The 20,447-nt window shown below is 34.3% G+C and overlaps 1 protein-coding gene across 25 annotated transcripts in view; it reads left to right on the top strand.

The window, feature by feature from the left end:
• Positions 1–20,447, top strand: part of MCTP1 (multiple C2 and transmembrane domain containing 1) — a 491,550-nt gene that overhangs the window by 333,184 nt on the left and 137,919 nt on the right. For all 25 annotated transcript variants that reach the window (XM_074328730.2, XM_074328727.2, XM_074328722.2 and 22 more), the window contains 2 exons: positions 79–153; positions 2,178–2,297. In XM_074328730.2, coding sequence (XP_074184831.2) covers positions 79–153; positions 2,178–2,297 — 195 coding nt within the window. The remainder of the gene's footprint in view (positions 1–78; positions 154–2,177; positions 2,298–20,447) is intronic.

Raw genomic sequence — 20,447 nt, 5'->3', positions numbered from 1 at the left:
TGCAAATTGAACTGCATGAAAAACTTGTAAACATTTGTAATATATTAATTCATAACAGACACATATGTTGATGTATAGGTGAAAGCCAGCTTACGAACATTAATACCCAAAGAACAGAAGTACATTGAAGAGGAAAACAGACTCTCTAAACAGGTAAAAAGCAAGGAAAGATTAATCCCTCTGGGAAGACCTGATTATATCTGTAAAACATCTACGTTAATTCAAATAAACTTTGGAGGTATGGAGGGGGGAAGACTATGACATTTTTGATCTACTTATGTGAAATGGCTTTTTTTTCTTTCTTTTTCTCTCTTCCCTTCCTTTCCTTAAATGATCAAACAAGGACAATACCAAACTAATAAATTAGACGGGGGTGGTCAGAAAAGAAAGGGGATACTGTAGACGCTGCATAGAATGGGTATGTATTCATGCGTTAGCAAAAGAGTGATCATTTTGAACATAAAATACAATTTGATTGCCATGGAATGTGTAAATGAGAACACCACAAACTGAGGTTCAAATATATGTCCAGACCACCCACAGGTATGATGCAGGTGTGTGTAAAGCGAGCCCAGTATAAAGCTCTTCCCTCTAATCCACAAGAGAGGGGGCTCCATCTTTTAAGGGAAACCTTCTTAATTACATTTTGACTGTGATCTTTTCGAAGTGAACTTTTATTGGTATTTTTAGTCAAGAAAATAGAAAATCAGGAACTCTGATTTTTCTGTCATGAAGGAATTTAAAATTAGGCTTGATATCTTATAATTAGACTTATAGTTTTAAATTAGGTTTTAATCAAGTTAAGGGTACTAAGCTACCCCTTTAAAAATGTTTACTTCTAATGAACGCAGCTAAAATAAAATGCATTTATTATGACTATAAAGTTTACAGAACTCATTTGTGTGTGTTAAAATATTTAATAATTTTCTGTGCTACTATAAGACTAAAAAGATTTTTATTTTTAATCCAATCAATTCGCCAGAGTAAACAGTGGGATCTTTGGTTGTTTCAAGACAGTGCATGAGTTGCAAATGCAATATCTATCTAAATAGAAATGCAGATACACTTTTCCACAATTAATAGATAAAAATAATAAAAATAGCTTTTAAAGGAAGTGGTCAGAGACCAAGCATAAAAACAAATAGGGAGGCTGTTAACTTTGCCTGAAAGGAATTTCAATTTTAACAACTTGTTAAAACTGGTATGCATGTACTTGTATCTATGTTTACACGTGCATATTTTTCCCATATGACCTTAGTAAATTTTACATAGCTCCTTCTTTAAAATACCAGATCAGCATTGAAGTATATTTGGAAGGAACAAAATATTAACTTCCAGACATATTATTCTAATTATTAACATAGCTGTGGGTAGTTTTTTTGAACCATCATCTAGTGTATTGACTATTGTTTTTATAGTTGTAGTCATGCCTTAGTTTTAATTAAGTTTAAGTTATATCGATTTTCATATACATTTTTTAGTAAAACATTTTGTAAAGCACTTGGTTACCATACATTTTTTCCTAACTGCAAAATTATGAAAAAATAATGAGAAATTATAGGTTAAATTTATTATAGGAAAGAGAGAGATCAAGACTGAAAGGGAGGGAGAGAAAGATAGAGGGAGAGGAAGAGTGAGAGAGAGAGAGGGAATGAGAATATGATTGTAAGAAAGGGAGAATCCTACTAACATGGTTTAAAAAAATGTTTTCTATAATAAAGCAATACTTGACAGGTTTTTCTCTAAGACCCTAAATAAAACATTCTAAGTTATCCATTTCACTTTGAAATATCTTGAAATTAAAGCATTTAAAGAATCTTAAAACATAAGAGTTGAAAAAATATAAAGGTTCACAGTATGTAGGCAGCAAAAAAAAAAAAAAAGTTTTAATCCTTTGGAAATTTTTTTTCTTTTGAACAAAGGTAGACCAACCTACCTGATAATATTATTTAAGAAAATACGTTTAGCTAAGAAATTGCTCTTTTAATTCAGTTTCTTCCCCTTTCTCCAGAGATACTTCTTTTCCTTTAACTCATGAGTCAAATTGCTTGATATATTCTTACTACTTTATTAACTTTCTGAATCCTTCTAAAATCAGACTAAGCTTGAAGAATTTTGTAACATAGCTGATGGCTTTTAGTTCTGCAAATTCTAATGATATTTCATTTTCCTTACAGCTGCTACTAAGAAACTTTATCAGGACGAAGCGTTGTGTCATGGTGCTTGTAAATGCTGCATACTACGTTAATAGTTGCTTTGATTGGGACTCGCCCCCAAGGAGCCTTGCTGCTTTTGTGGTATGATCATACTGTATTACTTACATTGTTATTCATTAAATTCAGTAATCATAGCTGTGAGTTTCTGTGGCTATAGTAACAGTTATGTTGATGTGGCCATTTAAAAACTCCTTTTTTAAGACTTGACGGGACAGATTTGCCGTGGGCAGGAACCTGATGGATCCTTCAAGGTCTGAGTCCAAGAATACATTCCTTACCCCCCCCCCACTTCCGGAAAGCAGAATATCTCCGCCAATGTATGATTTTCTGCGTGACAGTTAAAAAGTAAGATTTTATGTATTACATAATCCCAAATCCCAATAACAGAGCCAAGAAAAGTCCTTAGTGTTAAAAAATTAATAATCTTGATCATTCTCATTTTAATTGTATAGATTTTTTTTTTTTTTAATGAAAATCATTGGCAGTAGAATGCTAGCTGGAAATAACTTTAATATGTGAATCAATTGGAAGTGGATGTGACCTATTTAAGAGGTATTTTATTATTTCTGAGATTTTCCGGTTTTTAAAAAGGCACAAGTGAGAATTTGATAGATCCAAATAGTCCTCTCACAATGTTCATCTTGTAGCCTTTTACTTTGGTTATTTAAAAACTGCTGAGGAGACCAACTTGCAAAGCTAGAAAATCCGAAATAATACTTTCCTCTGAGCTTTAGCTGGAATTTTCTGCTTTCACATTATTTTTGCTTATTCAGGATTTCAGTTTGAAGTTTAAGTGGAGTCCTTCCTTTGAAATCCTTTATTTTATTGTCATATTTGTTAGAATATGATTACCTTAGGCTTCCTTATAGTTGCCAGTTTAGCAGAGTATGACTTTATTACGGGGGCTTACAAGAAGAGCCTTAATTACAGTAAGAAATCAGCATTTTACTATTACCATTCCAATGAGTATCTGTACATCTGTTTAGGACTTCGAGCTCTGTCCTCCTCTCAGGCCTTGTATGGGACTTTCATTAATGCTTGAGCACATGAAACAAAGAATGTGTATGTCCCTTTGTGTTGTAAGTTACTAGAAAGTTAGGCAGCCTGTTTCCCGTAGACATGTGGTTGTCTTTCCTTAAAGAAAGCGATTGTCATCATCATTCAGTTTTAGAAAAGAAAATCTGCCTCTTTCAATATTCTTTTATTTAGTTCTTTCACATAAGAAATACATCGGGGTACTGTTAAAGTTTATTATGATTTTTCGCTATCATAGAGCCACTTTGACATTAATGAGGAAAAAAATTATATTGAGTTTTCTTTGTTTATTTTATGCCATCATTCCATGGGGCCTTATGACAGACGCAGTAATAGTCTACCAAAAAGGTCATGCTGCTATCTTTGATTCACTTCTTTCAAAGTCATTCCCCACAGCTGTTTGTGAAATTTGAAAACAGGAAATCTATATAATGATATCATTTATTGAGGAACATTCATTTTTAACGCTTTAGCATTACAATGTGTTGTGTGAGTCTTCATAAAGTTCATCCGGCTTCTGGAAGTCACTCATTCAAGATGGCAGACTTTGTTCAAAATTTTCTTCTGATTAAAAAAATTTTTAAAAAAATCAGGCACTGAAATTCTGAGAAACTTAGGCTCATGTACATGATAATAAAGTGATTTCATACAAGAGTCAAAGTTCACTGAGTAAGGAATGTAATATCTCTTAGCTGGTGATCAGCTTCTGTCCGACTCAGTCCTGTGAAACAAGCTGAATGCCACGCATTTGCAAAAAATGGGAGAGGGGACAAAATAAAAGTACTAGGAAAAGGGACTGCTGAAACAGGAACTGATGGTGCAAAAAAAGACCACAGACTAATATGTGAACACACATTAAGAGTATTTTTGAGAAGAAACAATAATTAAGTGTTCCATTGAAAGAAAGAAGAACAAAATTACATTCTGTTGAATGTGATGAAAACACAGCAACAAAACCAAACTTCACTTCTCTAGACCTGAACTGAGAGGGCCATGAGAATGGGACCCTTCACTGGTACTCCAGCATCACCTACAAAGTATCTAACACTTAGTCATCTCCATATGAATGGCTATCTAAATCAATTGACCCACCAATGAACCAGTCAGTCAATTTGAAAATTTTTCTTATGTGGAGAAACTCTTTATTCAATGATGCCAGATAAATAAGGGTTTGCTCTAATAAAGCTAGTTATTAAATGATGATAGACATCACTTAATGCTGTTGCAGTCATTTTCCCTAGACCTTTCATTTACATTCGCAACTGATTCATAATCCTCTATCAATCATCTGTTTTAACCTCAGATTAAATTCTGATACCAAAAGATCTTTATATAATCATAACAACAACTAATATTTATTAATCATTTATATGCCAGGGAAGTGTTTTTCAGGCACTAATACATGAAAGTGCTTTTCATGCATTAATGAATTTAATATTTCCAACAACTTTAGTATGAGGTAGATACTATTATTTTCCAATATATAGAACAAGAAACAGAGGCACAGGAAAGTTAAGTACCTTGGCCAAAGCCACACAGCAGGTATTATTTCTTTTCTAAAAGAGCTTTTAAAATATATATCATGTAATCTTAATATCATAACCATTCAGAAAGAAAGGCTTGTAGGATTTTTATTTATCTTGTAGATATTAAATGATGTGGGTATTTAAAAAAGAAATGTTTCAAAGATCTCATTGCATAACTAGAGGCTTTTAAGGCCCGTTTATTGAAACGAGCTGCTTTCCATTAGGAGAAGGGTATGAGCAGCACCCCATTGTTACAAACATATTGTTGCCATCATCCCCTGTTGATGGATCATGGGTCTATTATTATAATATTGGTTCCACTTGGCCCACTTTTTAATAAATGCAGCTGCCTCATGGAGCATGTGCATTTGTACCATCATGTGGCTTGGTTTTAGGCCCAGATCAGTAAACTTTTATCGTGTTGAAGTGCCTTTTTTCTATTGTTTTGTTTTTCTTTTCTAATTTACTATCCAAAAATAAATGTAGAATAATGCAGTCAACATGGTAAAACAACACATTTTTTTGGTCCCAGTGTCAGGTAAAGTGGAGAGAACGAGAAATGCAGGGTTAGGGCTTCTCTGGCCTGTTCAGCAGTATCCCTGTGTGTCGTGGGCAGATTCAAAGTGGGCTGACTGTTAGAAGCTGGAATCAGCCTGGAAGGTGATGGATAAAATATAAGCACACACGTTCCTGGGGATGTCCTTGTTTTTGTGTGCCGTGAATTAGGTTTTTAAATTTTACTATGAATATTGTATGCCTATGAATATTGAGAGCGAACACAGATGTACGTGGTGCAGAAGGCATTGCTTGTCTTTTGGAATCGTCTATTGTAGACGTGGAAATGTCTCATAAATTGGGCCTAATTTTCAGCAGGCTCTTGACCAGACATTTGTGTTCTTGCGGATGTCAGTGGGTGCAACATGGAGAAAAAAAAGAGTGCACATTCTCTCTTTCTTTTCAGTACTGTCATTTCTCACTGTAATGAGCACAAAAATAATTGGACAACTGAGCTATCAGTAAAAGGACACACTTCAGTGTGCGTCAAAGAATTATTTTACAGGACAAACTTTAATCTTTAAATGTGATTGTAGATAATTTGTGGTACCATCTGTCCATTTGGAATTGTTTTAGCCTTTTCTGTCGTTATACAGTAAGTGCCGCTGTGTTTAACATTAACATTTGATATTTTACACATTTAATTTCTGTTCTGCTGTGTGGTCCTTAGGGAACAGAGTGCTAGTGCTACATGAGAAAGACAAAGTATTGATCAGTTAACATTTCAGCTACATTTATGTATGTCGCAAAATTAATGAAAATGCCAGACAAAAATGTCAGAGTGCACAAAAAGGTAGAATTTAAATTTGGTAGTTTAATGAAAAGTTTAAGATGTGCATTATCAAAAATACCCTCTTGCCTTTAAAGTACAATTCCTAACAGAATAACTACAGGGAGACACATATTTTACTTAGAGGAACAATGAACATGAATTATGAAGAGATGTCAACTCCGCAAAGTACCTTGTGTTCCAAAACGGCATGTTTGAATGTTTAACGGGTACTTATGAAATACATTTGTTTCTGTTGCTATCTGGAGGGCTACTGGCTTCAACCCTTTGTACTGACCAGCCTAAGAGGCAGGCTTCCTACTGAGAATCTCTCCTTAGGTTTTCCTTGGTATCCATGTGTTCCTTTTGTTTCAGAACTGAGAATTCCCTCTTCAGCAATTCACTGAGTCCACTCTGGTTCATTACTCGTTCCTTTCTGGGTCCTTTCAAATGCCTGGTTTTCCTTTGCTTCCAGATAATTTGTGCTCCACCTTCATTCAATCCCCATTTTAGTAAAGGAGTACACTGGGGACGACAGCTACTCCCAGAAATGCTGGGCTTTATGCAGGGAGAGAGAAAAAACAGAGATGATGCATGCAAAGAATGACATGAGGCAGCTCTGTGTAGCCAAATGATTACAAAAAAAAAAAAAAAAAAAAAATGGAGGAAGCACAAGCAAAGGAAGAGGAACTGAACTTGCAGAGAGGATGGGATGTAATACAACGATCTGAAGACAACAGGCTCTCAAAGATACCTTATCAAGTACTCCCAGGGTATAAAGCCTGCTGCTATTAAACAGCATATGGATTTTTTTTTTAAGTTTGTACAAGCAATAAGGACACTTTAAGTGAACTTCCATGTCCAAGGACTGAAAAAGGGAGCATTACTTAAGGAGAAATATCAATGTGAAAACAAAAGAATGTCTACGTCACCAGTAGTTCACGTCTTAGCATTCACATTACTGAACGATATAGGGTGATCATACTACATGTGGATAGTAACTTTAAGTTCCAACACAAATTTCTATCTTAAACATTTCAGAGACATCAGTAATACCACACCAATCAAATTTTGCGTCTAGTCCATGGCAATTTTCAAATGATTTTTATAGAAATTCTTTGTTGTTATAGTTGCAACAATTTTATTTTAGTGCTAGCAGAAAAATCGGAAATGTTGCGGATGTCATTTTTGTTGCTTTCCCCACCATAGCAAAACAGGAGGACCCCCCAAAATCAAAGAAACAAGTACTAAAGGAAAATGATCTATAACTGATGGTCCTACCCCTAATACTCTTGATTTTTCCTGAAAATACTGTAATCTAAACTTCCAAGCTCTTTTGCCCACACCTTATTCATTCATGGTTTTCTGATAGAAACACTTACCAAGTTTACTAAACAATACGTCCATTTTAATTTATACAAATTTTAAAGGTGCATTAAACATATTTCCTTCACAAATGTGTGAGGAAAGAAGAAAGCTTATATAGAATTTCTTTGATTTAGAAGATTGTATACCTCCAAAGTTGCCTAAAATTCCTTTTACAAAGTCAAAGATTTTTGACACCTAGAAGATTCTAGTACGACAGTTTTACTTTTAGTAAGTAGATTCTGTCCTCAGTTCATGCTGGCACTTCAAGTTGATACTCAAAATATACATTTTCCCATAAATTTATCTGAATTCCAGGGTAGAATAACTTTTTTCAAACATTGGCGTATGAAAAATTAGCTTTTCTTCAAGTGGTACCTTTTAGAAAGCATTGCATATAAATTCTTAGAATTGCATCAAAGACCCACAATTGAGAAGAGCATAGAATATTAGGATTGATCACAACTAGCTAAAATCAACCCTGAAACTTAGGAAATGTAGCAAATCAGATATTAATAGAACAAAGCATTTTAACTAGATCTCTCTAAGCCTTCTTGAGGAGCGATGCTCTAGTTTAGTTTGTAGAGCTATTTAAATGTATAGTCTTTGGTTTTGTTTTTTTATAGTTGTTATATATACAAACACAGCACTTCCTGAAAGCAGTGCTCAGTTCTCTTTAAATGGTGCTAGTGCCCTTTTTTGTTTGTTTTAATAGATGTCAGCAAAAGGGACACCTATTCTTTGGAGGGAGATACTCACATAAGCTAGAGACTACTACTCTCTGAAAAACTTATTCCTCTTAAATTTTATTTTATATTTATAATGAGACGAATTTAGTTCTTACGGTGTTTCACGTTTTCTATTATCTCTACTCTCCCTCCTTGTCCTCTAAAGCAGTAAGATGCTATAGTCTGGGGACATTTTCTGTGAGTGATTTGGGGGAAAATAAAATGATTTCAGTTTTTCTCAGGCATAGTGCTATTGTGCTATATTTTAATTAAATGTAAACTACAAATAGCACCAAAATAACTATGATATTATATTGAATGTAGGAATCTAGGAATTAGGCTTCTCAAGAACCTTAATGGTATGTGCACTGAAAGTTGAGGTGAGGGTGGGGGAACAGCAATGCCTCAGTGTAGTCTCCTGCTTGCTGCATGGCTGCTGTCTCATCTCACCTCAGGCAGCCTCCTTGCATTCCTTATCAGGTAGTTTCAGTTTCAAAACCTTTGAAACCCTTAAAAAATACATTGCATGGTAGAGATTTTACAACAGAGTTGACTAAGGATCAAAAATTATAAAATAATGAAATCAGCGATGTCTCACTGTCTGTCCCTCAGTTTCCTAAACCAATGGTCTTGTCCTCTGAAGAATTGTCTATCTTCCAGTTTCAATTTAAACTGTGAGGGACATGCATTCTGAACAGAATAGCAGGCCATATTCCATTGCAAAATATGAAAAGTGGTTTTGCAAAGAAAAAGGTTGAAATGAATGAGATATGTACATAATTTATTTTTAGTAAAATTTTGGGAAGAGTAATAACTCTTCTGAAAGATTATAAATTATAACATAAATGCAGTCATTAATATGCTTTAGACAGTAAGTTCACTCCACATATTTTCATGCCCCTTTGTATCAGGTAAACATTAAGAAATAGGAGTAGAATGCTTTCTGTTGTCCCATTTTTCTATTGGACCAGTTATGAAGATACACCTTAGAATTATGAATGTATTAGAGTTAATTTACCCAGTGAGAAGCTAATCAGAAATGTTACGGAAGTTGCTCCTGTTTTTCATTGTCCCTTTTCTTGATATTTTAGCACATTTAAGATGCCAGTCAGAATTGGGTATAGACCCAGTAGTCAGTCTTACCACAGTAGGTCTGTGTATTATGACTCTGCATCGCATCTCCACTTTGCTGTGATGACAGAGTTCCAACACTCAGCAAGTGGCAACATTAGAGATCAGTAACAGGGTGAAGACGAAAGAGTGACCATTTCTTGTGTTCACACCAGTCATCAGCTACTGGCTCAAATGGAGGTAATGAAGAGAAAATTAGAGAAAAGCTAAAAAGCAAGGAAAGATGGAAATTATATCAAAGTGTAAACAGATATTTGGCCAAAAATGAAAGTCAATTCTGATTTTAAGGATTGAATCAAAAATTTTAGAGATAAAACTTAGCTTTTATTTTATCTTAAATCAATGTTTCTCTACTCTCTTTTTCATATTCACCCCCTAAGGAGATAATTTTCATTTATTTTAATGAGAGAAATTCAACATTAAGCAATAAAATTTTGTCAGGGAGTACTGAGTTTCAGAGGGCCACAAATCACTGTGATATTTACATTTATTTATTTATTTATTTTTTGCTCTCCTCAAAGAACCAGTTTTTGCTCCCTTGGGTGCCATATAGCCTTTGTTGAGAATGCATGCTCTAAATGAAGTTTAATGTGAGTTTAACTATATTTACTTTCATGCTCTTGGTGGTAAAGTCTAGTTTGGATTTTCTGTAGTTTGCATACAATGCAAATTATCCCCATAGATAATCAGTCTGGAGGAAGAGAATTTGTAATCTCTATACAAAAATCACTGAATATATTGGAGTCCAATTAAAAGAACAATTTTGACTTTCTAGTGACAGAAAAATTGAATCTTCCTCTTATGAAAACCCATATGAGAGTTTTCTTCTCCATACCAATTCCAAGGGTGCATTGTTGTGCTTCACTGAAATGGAGAAGTGGGGTGAACATTAATTCTGGCCTCAGTAATATAACCTCTATCATTATGAGGGTTTGATGGGTTTTGTCTTACTTTGCACTGTATTTGTGACTAATAGATAATCTTTATATTCTTAAATGAATATCATTATGTCAGAGATGTAAAAGCATACTTCATTAAGCTCGATTACCTATTATGTCTTCATCGGATGGGCAGGAAAAAAGGTTGTGGAATAAAAAGTCAGGTGACATAGTGAAGATACATGTTCTACTAGCTCTTCTGCATGGCAACTTCCCCAGTTCCCCCATAGGAAACCAAAACTTCTACTATTGCAATTTATAAATACTATATAAATATATGATATTTTATATCCCACTTAGCTATATACAAATAATTCTACAACATTTTCCATAGTCAGTATTCTATAGAGTTCCTGCTAAGCAGACTTCAGGCAATGCTTACATGTTGGAAACAAGAATATAGCATCCAATTTTGTCATAAAATGTTGGTGAGTTAAGTATTATTTCCCTTAGTCAATTAGAGAAGTCTTTTGGGTTTAATTTAAAAGAATAGATTACCAAGGTTTAAAGTCATCCATTAATTATCCACAAATTAGTATACTTAGGTTTTATAAAAGAAGTGTTATAGTTTTGAAGTGATGTTAGTAAAGTGATGGCTGCTACTCAGAGAAAATTAATTATAAATATAGACATTCCAATAGCTGTGTTCACTTTTTCTAGTTGGGCAGCAATACCAAAAGCTTACCTGGTTTGGTTTAAATTATTTTAAACAGAGTTTGGCACTTCCATTGCAAGAGCTTATTGTATCCCTCAACCAGAAAGCTGGTATTTATAAGAGAGACCTTTAAACCTAGGATCTACTAGTTTGTCTTAGTGTGCACTGTTTCCGTCATTTTTTAAATTCTCAGAATAGGAGCCTCCCACCACAGTTTTATTTCTAACACCTAAATCTCAGTTGATGTGTAGTTAAAACTAAATATTTTTCATATAGATTTCCAACCTCCAAACAAGATGTAAAAGTCTGTTTTGTAAGACAGATAGTGGCTTGGACCTTGGAACACATTTCCCCATAATAGCAATGTCATAGATAGTAACATAGATCCTCTCACCACGCCTGCAGAGCCCTTCCTAGAGTATTAGCTCTTGAATGAAAACATTACATGTAGCAAGTAGATTCAATGGAATCATGGCTGTGTGCTCAGGATGCTACAGTAGGAACACATCTATCCCAACCTCAGCTTCAGGATAGAGCACCATCCTCACGGCAAAGTCATGGGGCCTGCAAAGGTGGAGACTGTATGGGCTCCGAAGGGTGCAGATAAAGTCATAGAATGCTACGATTGAAAAGGAGCTTAGAGATCATTTCACAGTAGAGGAAATTAAAGTGCTAAAAGGTAAAGGGATTTACTGAGGCACCAACTTTCCTTCCCCTCCACTTGCTGGTAAGGGATGCTTCAAAGACAGCAACATGGAAAAGATAAGAAGGAGAAAGAGAGAGACAGAAAGACAGAGGGAGAGACATCTATCTCTAACTCCTGAAGTTTATACGTCAAGTTGTCCTCACCTTGTCCTGTAAAGTTCTAAGAGTGTAAAATTGGACCTCCGATCCTTGGTATTTCCTGTTAAGGAATGTGTTGATCTGGGAGGGCTGCAATTGCCTACTTGAAATAGTAAATCTATGCTCACTTTGCTTAATATGAATCCTGCAATTTAAGTAATAAGTGTGTATCTTCTGTTTTGATGAATTTTTCTATGAGTTGAGGTCATATCATACTAGAGCTGCCCAAAACACTGTGCAGAGATGTGTGTGGTAATAAAGAACTCTTAAGGAATTCACTGTGTATTTAGGTGAGGTACATTTTAAACAAATAAAGAAATGCCATTTGGCCTCTAAGTAGTATAAATTACTTTTTCCCAAAAGTAAATGTAGGCTCATTAAGAATATATTTCCCAGGTTTCAAACATATATTTTCACTGAGTCGCTTAAACAGTTTAAACCATCTATATTGATACATATTGATTTAATGGTAGCTAAGATGAACCTGTCCATGGCCTAAATTTTCATTAGACTAAATAAATGCCAGGGGAAAAAAAAAAGGTGCATGTATTCTGAATTATTTAGAGAGGCTGGTGATCCAGCTTCATTGCGTTGCTCTCATCCTAAATTTCTTTTAAAATTACATAGATCAAAAAATTTTCTAGCATATAAGTAAGCAATATAATAGGATAGGACATCCCTTTACAAAGTGATGGAAATACTGAAATAAAACTAAGTTGGGCATACCTGGGGCGGCTATTAGAATTTGTAGAGTATTGTCCACATCATTACATGAATTACGTGAGGTATAGTTTGCCGTAAACTTAGTGCACCAATTTATTGCTATTGGAGTTACTGGAGTGAAGAAAGCTAAGTTAAATCAACTGTATGAAATGCTTTGAAGTCCTTAAGTACAAGGGCCTGTGGGTCATCGAGGCTTGAGTAATGTACATGATTGCAACAACACAGGTTTGTGTTTCTAAGAGCTGTATGGCCTTTCAAAATTTGTATCAATCTTGAAAAATGATTTAGCTTAAAATTATTATTTGAAAATATTCTATGTTGGACCTCAGAAAGTGATAAATCACAAGGAAAACTATCCCATCAGTGTTTGCTGAAAATGCATGATTCTTCCTCCAAAAAGATATTGGAGACATATTTAATAATACCTGGGTTCTATTTCTAATTGACTAGAATGTTTAACCTAAGTTTAAGGAACTAGGAAATAAAATAGATTGTAAACTGAAAAATGCCATTTGTCAGTATTTTTAATCCATTACTAGAACCAGTGACAGGAAATAAATTCCGGCTGCTCTGCTTGAGATGCATTTCAGTTGCCATTAACAGATCTTCCCCGTTTTCATGCACACTCAATAAAACTCTGTTGAATGACTGACTCGGATGACTTCGGCGGCAAAACTTGAAGTTAAAGCTGTAATATTGTAACAGAAACCTCCAACAGGAGTATCAGATGAAGCTGAGAATAAATGTAGTATATCAGGCGTCATAAAAGGGTAAATGTGGGGTACATTTATGCTTTCCTCTATCTACTCTGAGATTCATATGTAAGATTCACACTCATTATTCTTGTCATCTTAATGAGATCAGTGTGGGAACATTTCTCTCCTCTCCCTCTTGACTGTCAGAAATGGGGCACTCCATTATTTCTCCTTCCTCTCTCTACTTTTAAGGACGAGTAATATTTTCTTAGAAGGCCAGAAATGTTAACTGGTTACAGTGGGCAGCCCCAGAGTATCGCATGAAAAGGCTTCGGGACTTTAGGTAGGAACCACAGCATTAGTGTCTCTCTCTCTCTCTCTCTCTCTCTCTCTCTCTCTCTCTCTCTCTCTCTAGCTCTCACTCTTTTTCTCTCATGTGTGTGCTTTTATTTTATTTTCGACTTTTATCATCTGCCATATTTCCCAAGGGGTTTTCTTGGAAAAGAGGGGAACAAATCATTTCTACATGTGGAAGAAAAGATGGTACCTGAGTATTACTTCTAATTGCTATCCTCCTTGTCACTGGATCTATTGCACTAATTAATTTTGTGCACAGTCTTCCTAAACCAAGTCTGAATGCAGTTGGTTCATGTGTCCAAGCTGGTCACATGTCAGGCCTTAAACTGAAAGAGGTAAAATGGGCAAGGGACCAACTTCTAGTGCATCTTATCCTCGAACACATTTGCAGATCTGTAAAGAACAGTCACTGTTTATAATTAAAGTTGCTAGGAAAGATTTTTTTATCATGGTTTTAAACATGATGAATTCGCTTTGTCCTTAAGGACAGTAGGAACTTATGGAAATATTATTTAAGCCATCTATGCTATTAATGATTCATTTACATCGTAACCACACTGTTTTTGGAACTGCTTTCCTTTAGAGAAACTCATGTGTTAGAGGATTCCCTTTAACATGATTGAAGAATTTTAAAGTAGGCATTTTTAATATTTGCTGCCTCTTAATTATAATTTGGTTAAGGCACCACTGTTAGCACAGGGATTATGAGTTAATAAAAGCATCATAGTATTAGTAAATAAAACACCATGTAATTTTCCCCAGGTAATGACTAACAGCATAAGGCTATATTAACAATACTCTTAGTATACAGTCCCTAAATGTATTTGATTGTCATCCTTTAGAAGATAATTGTATATTGAAATTCAGTAATGAAATAGTTGAGGGATTTAGTAAGCTAGTTAATGTAAACTTCTTAGACGCATGACTCTTTTCAAATGATTTTTATTACACGGCTATGTAAATCATCATTCTATGGTAACATCCATCGGAAAGTTTTAAATGTTAGTTTCACAGTCGCCAGAGCGACCTTATTGAGATTCCTAAAGAGCTTATTTATCTCATCACAGTATTTGTTAAAAACAGTTGAAAAATAAAATTAATAAGCCATTAGGTCATTATTACGTAATGTTTTCTCCTCACATAGATAAATGGGTTCCTTTTTCTCTCTTTCTTTTTAAATAATGTCTCTCTGGCTTTGTTCCGCGGCTGCAGCAGGCTGTTAGTATGTATCTTTATACCATCAGAATGAATGAGATATATCTGTATAAATTATTGATTCACTTGAGCCTCCCTCTGTAATTCAGAGCTGAAAACTCTGGCAGCTTATCGAATAGAACGATATAACTAGGAGACTGAAGTTACCTACCACAGAAACAATTGCCAGTTGGGGGGTCAAATGCCCTTTTACCTTTATACCTGAACACCTGCAAATTGAGCTGTATCCCATTCAGAATTTTAAGAACAGGTCCATTGTCGCAGGAAGCAGAGTTTGTTTCTTGGAGAAAATTATGCCAGTTCTAGTTCTGAATGAAAGACAAGGCTTTTATTACTCAAGGGATATTAGGGCTGACTGCTTTTTTGAGAAAACAAATTTGCAGTAACTTTATCTGTAATTTAGTCCTGAATGGGTGCAAATAGACTGCACATTGTATGGTGCAGAAAGAAGAAAATAGGGGTTTGTTAAAGCCGTACAAGGGCTATGTAACCATTATATTTCCGAGGGAAGTCTTATCGGAGTTGCAGGTTATAAAGGGGAATATTTTGGTTACAGCCTCTAGCATCAAACACCTGTTTTAAATTTTAGTTTAGAATGACATTGAGAAAGAAAGTTTTTGTCTAAAATTGTGGATGATGAAATACGCATCTCTTGAAAGTTCCTATACAGGTTGTCTTTGACTTAGAGACTGGCCCTATCCAGAAACTTCAGAAATTATCACAATCACTCGTCATAAGCTTGAATGTTAGTCATGGAGCTGGTTGGAATCTGTTGACTTGTTTTGCTTTTATAAGCAGATTAGATTCATAGATTTACATACCCTTTCCCATTAAAAAAAAATAAATACTATACAATCTACTTCACCTAAGAGTCTGATTCAAGTTTGGCCAAGGCTGAGAGCAAGATGAATGTTTTGAGTAAGGGACAGGAAAAAGCATAATTCAGTTGATGAGCTTCCAGGTCACACAGTGTGGGGACTAATGTATCATACGTTATTTGGAGAAACTCATCCCTCAAGTTGCTTACCCACTCCTTAGTCAGCAAGCTCAGTAGTTGTCATAGAAACACTCATTTTTACAGTGTTATAGTTGATCACTGACATGGAACCAGACTAGGTAATCAAACATCTTAGCCATATGCTTGTTCTGAGCTCCAACCTAGTCAATTAGCACATTTTATATTAAAAACTTAGTTGTAATAGGTCTTCATTAGCTAGCAGTTGCCATAATTGAATAGTTACTCAATTATATTCTTCCCCCACCTCATTTTCACTTCTTTTCAGAGTCCAAGTAGGAATATATCCAAGAACATTCATGAGCCCCTCTTCAAGCAAAATTCATGACCCACACCTCAAAAAAGCTGTTAGAGGTTGATCCAGGGTTTCATACTTAATTTTTCTTGCTGTGTTTTGGCATAGATAACTAGGCCCTTGGGCCCTCCCTTTTTCCATTTATTTCAGGATTTCTAGTGTTTCTTCACTGAATAAAGAGAAGACAGAAGTCTTCTATGGTAAAAGCCTGTTGTGCATTAATGTCTCTGGGATGTGGCTACCTTTCTACCCTTAAACCTATCCCTTCTTCTACTATTCTCCAGTCTCCCCACCAGACACACATCTGAGCACATCATTATCCTGGGATTATTCCCCATTATGTGTGTGATGGTCCCTGCTACCCTTTTCCTGTGTCTGCCATATTTTATGTCACTGCAATTCACCTGTGCCCTGTTATCATCTGACGGTCAAATCAATTATCTAGGGGTGGGAATGGGGCCACCCCTAGATAGCATATGTACATTTTATCACTGGCCTTGTGGACAAAGTATTTCTGATTTTCCTTGCCATCCATGTCCTTATTTACAAGCAGGTGTAAAAGGCTGTACTTGGGGTATCAGAGAGCAGGTAGAGCATTAAAATGGCCCCTGGATAATACCATGTAAGAAATTTCTGGCCCTAGTTACTCACATGTATGTTCTTCTTGCTTGGTGAGAATTGCAAATTGTACCTCTTCCTTCTATGAAACAATTTGGAAGATAATTGGTCATAAAGGTTTTCTGACTTTGGTAGTGTCGTTGTGATTTTTCTCTGTGTAATACAAAATAAGCAAAAGCAGGTAACCTCATAAGAAGTGTAATAAACCACACTTAGCTTTAAAAAAAACCCCACAAGGTTTGAACTTCTCTGCATAATGAAGCACGATAGCTGCACATTTTCAGCACTGGAATGGCACATCAAAAGGAAGGATAGAATCAAAGTCATACTAACATTCCAGCTACTGTCCATTCTTTGGAACATGGTAGGGTCCTTTCTCATGCATCCATCCTTGCTGACTAAGTCTTTGCAACTTAGATTTGTAGCTGGAGTCAATGTAAGAATATAAATTGTTTCAAGGATGACAGATTACACATCTGGTTTCTTCTCCCAACCCCCATGTTCACCTTTATAACATTTTTTTTTTTTTTTTTGCAAAAAGTAATGCGGTTTAAAAATCATTTTAAGTTGCCCAACATAAATGATAAAATCAAATATTGAATTCACAAACAATAGTCTTTATTGGTTTGTGACAAGTGATCCATCTTTTTACATTAGTGCAGCTTTCTGAACCAGATTATTTTTCATAATTGATAATTCGTGAGTCAGATATTTGTTATCCGTTCTTTTATGGCTTTGAAAATAGTGAACGATGCCAAAGATCACTGTGCTTTTATAAAGAAAATTATTTTAGTGTAGTTTATTGGCTGGCATTTTCTGAAAGTATGTTACCAGTAAGTTTTGTAGAGAATGCAACAAAGATAAAAGTAATATCTCTTGCTAGAAAGAGACCTGATGGGTTTAGAATTCATATTGATAATGTGAATTAGGTTTAGAAATCATTCATGTTTAGCATGAGAACAACGAAACTATACAAATAAGAAAAAAATGCCAAATAGAGTTCCTGGAGCTAAGAAAAAGTAGTTATGTTGCATATAAGGGGAATTTTTCCAATACACAAACCACATTAAAACAACACACAGACACAGTGGGCTACCTTCCTATGAGCATTACAATTATGTCGCAGAATAATGACACCATTTCTTACGATCAGTAATTTTAGGTGATATTGATAGATAGCCTTAGGATAAGTATCCACCAATCATAATACAATTTTTATTATTTACCTTCATATTTGGTTCCTAAAACCTTCTTAAATGCAAATAGGAAAAGTCTTACCCTTTATTATGGTTTATAATTATGTTAAAGTAGAATTAGGTCTGTAAATGAATTTACTTGTCCCAGGTAAACAATAATAAGGCCTTTAAAATCTATTTTGCCTAAGAGGGCAATATTAAAAACTTTTCTTACCCTTAAATAATAATTCTGTCCTACATCCTCAACGTTTTCACTAATTCTCTTCACAATTATACTGACTGACAAAGTATAACTCATTTGGTAAGTAACAATCCAATTTACTGAGCATTATATAAGAGGAAAAATATTGTTAGATGAATTAAATATTAATTTCACAGAAAATTTATTATTAATCTGCTTTTAGAAATGATGTTTCATCCTCAATCGTTATTAAAATTTCTCCTGAACAATTTAATTATAAAAACTATTTCTAATATAAACATCATCTGCTTAATTAAAATAAAATTGAGACCATTTTATCATTATGTAATTACATTATGACTATATACAATTAAATACATATATAAAACATTTGCTCTTCAGGAGATTCTAATAGTAGGGGGAAAAAAAACACCTGTAGGTTAATGCCTTCATCACTTCCATTTTTAAAGTTATAGATTTTATTTATTGCTTAAAATTCATACTTTAGTTGGAAAACAAATGCTGAACAATATACAGTTGGCTACAAATCAGAATAAACTAGCATATTACTAGTACAGTGCCTTTTCATTGATTTTGTTATATTTGAACTCTTTAATTGAATTTCACCTAAGATTATTACGTCCAAATAGTTCATTGATATATTGTAGATAAAATTTTATTATTAAAAACCAAAATCCAATTATAAAGAATAGTATTCTTTCCTTACTCAACCTGAGTATGTTCTAAATTCTGTTTAAAACTAAGGATGTGTGGAATATCATCAGATGGGTAAGCAGAATGCTTGAACTATATATATAGCAGTGTTAAAGAATGATAATTTTCCTTTATGAATTGGCAATGTTGACAGTGTTACTGAGGGTTTATAACAGTAGGAGAAAGAATTTGCTCTACCTTTTCAGATGTTTCATTGGCCTCATTTATGGCATGTGCAGTGATAGTGGGATATGTTTATTTGTACATATGGTGTGACAGATTGTTGATGTGTTTTAACCATAATATATTATTCAGTTTTGAAACCTACTCTCTTTAGAGTTGGAATTTCTTTATAGTTGAAGGGAAAATTCATTTCTAATAACTTTTCTTATCATTTTAAAGATCTGCATTTTAAAAAATCACTCTGTATTGCAGGAAATGCAGGCTGTTATATAAATTACTGGGAATTCAGTATGAATTTGATATTTTTTTTGCAAGTAAAAATCAGATTCCTTTATTGTAAGATGAACTATCATGAGCTTCATAACTAAAGTATTTAATATTTTCTTAAAGAAGAAATCCAGTTCAAAATATACATAATATTTAACTTAAATATTGAAAGTAGATAGTTTTTGAACAAATGAATGTTAAAAGCTATATGGAGTAAGGGAATATGTAATATAAACAGATCCATCCCTCCACCAGATTTGCCTCCTGATGAGATTTGTTCGAACCATGGAAACTAATTCCAGATTTTGTGAGTGAGTACTCTACTAAAAACAATCGAAATTATCAACATAGATTCTACATAAAACTTATGTACAGAATCACTGTTCATTCAGAGGTGTTAGGATACATTATTAAAAGAGAAAATTCCCCATCAAAAAGTAATTTACATTTTTCAGAAGATAAAGAAACGCCCCCAATATTGTTTACCTCTTTTTCGTCTCCAACCTAGTTGTCTTGTATGTCATTCTGCAGTTTGGCCTGTAGGTAGCAGTCTTGCACCATAAAAAGCTCCTCTTCGCTCATTTATTTAGGCTGGAAAAGCTTACACCATTACACATCTATTAAATGTAAGCAGTGTTATTTGCATAAATTCCAGACTTTGATGATGGTCTCTAGCCTACAAATTATGCAGTTGTTTGGCCTCGAAGTTCACGATTTTTCTCAAAGGTGACTTTACTTTACATTGTGACCCCATGTAGGTGGGAAATAGCCAAATAGTTGGGTTCATAACCTGGAATTTTGAAAATCTTAAGGCCTTTTGTCTGAAATACATTGTTTTGTTTCTCACACAGATAAAAGAGAAATTCACAAGTCTTCTAGAATATACAGTAATATTTTAGTATTTATGTAGCAAAGATTACAAAAAAGTGCTTCTGAAGTCAGGCTCTCTCACATGTAATGAGGCAGTTGCTGTTAGCAATTCGGAACCTTTACCAGGTTAAACCTGTTTTATTTCTATTAAGAATAGTTAAAAAGCCAAAAACAGCTCAGCATTATTATTGTGATTTGTTATTTTTAAACAATTGCCACAAAGTACCATTGCATATATATATATATATATATATATATATATATATATATATGCAAAAAAAAAAAAAAAATATATATATATATATATATTTTTTTTTTTAATGGCAAATCATTTCCTTACTTGCTTTGTAGCTGTCT

The sequence above is a fragment of the Rhinolophus sinicus genome, chromosome 3 (genome assembly GCF_057876585.1).
Source record: "Rhinolophus sinicus isolate RSI-liver-muscle chromosome 3, RSI-T2T, whole genome shotgun sequence".
Taxonomy (NCBI): Eukaryota; Metazoa; Chordata; class Mammalia; order Chiroptera; family Rhinolophidae; genus Rhinolophus; species Rhinolophus sinicus.
Note: the sequence above shows the minus strand (reverse complement) of the source record. Positions and strands in the feature narration are given on the sequence as shown.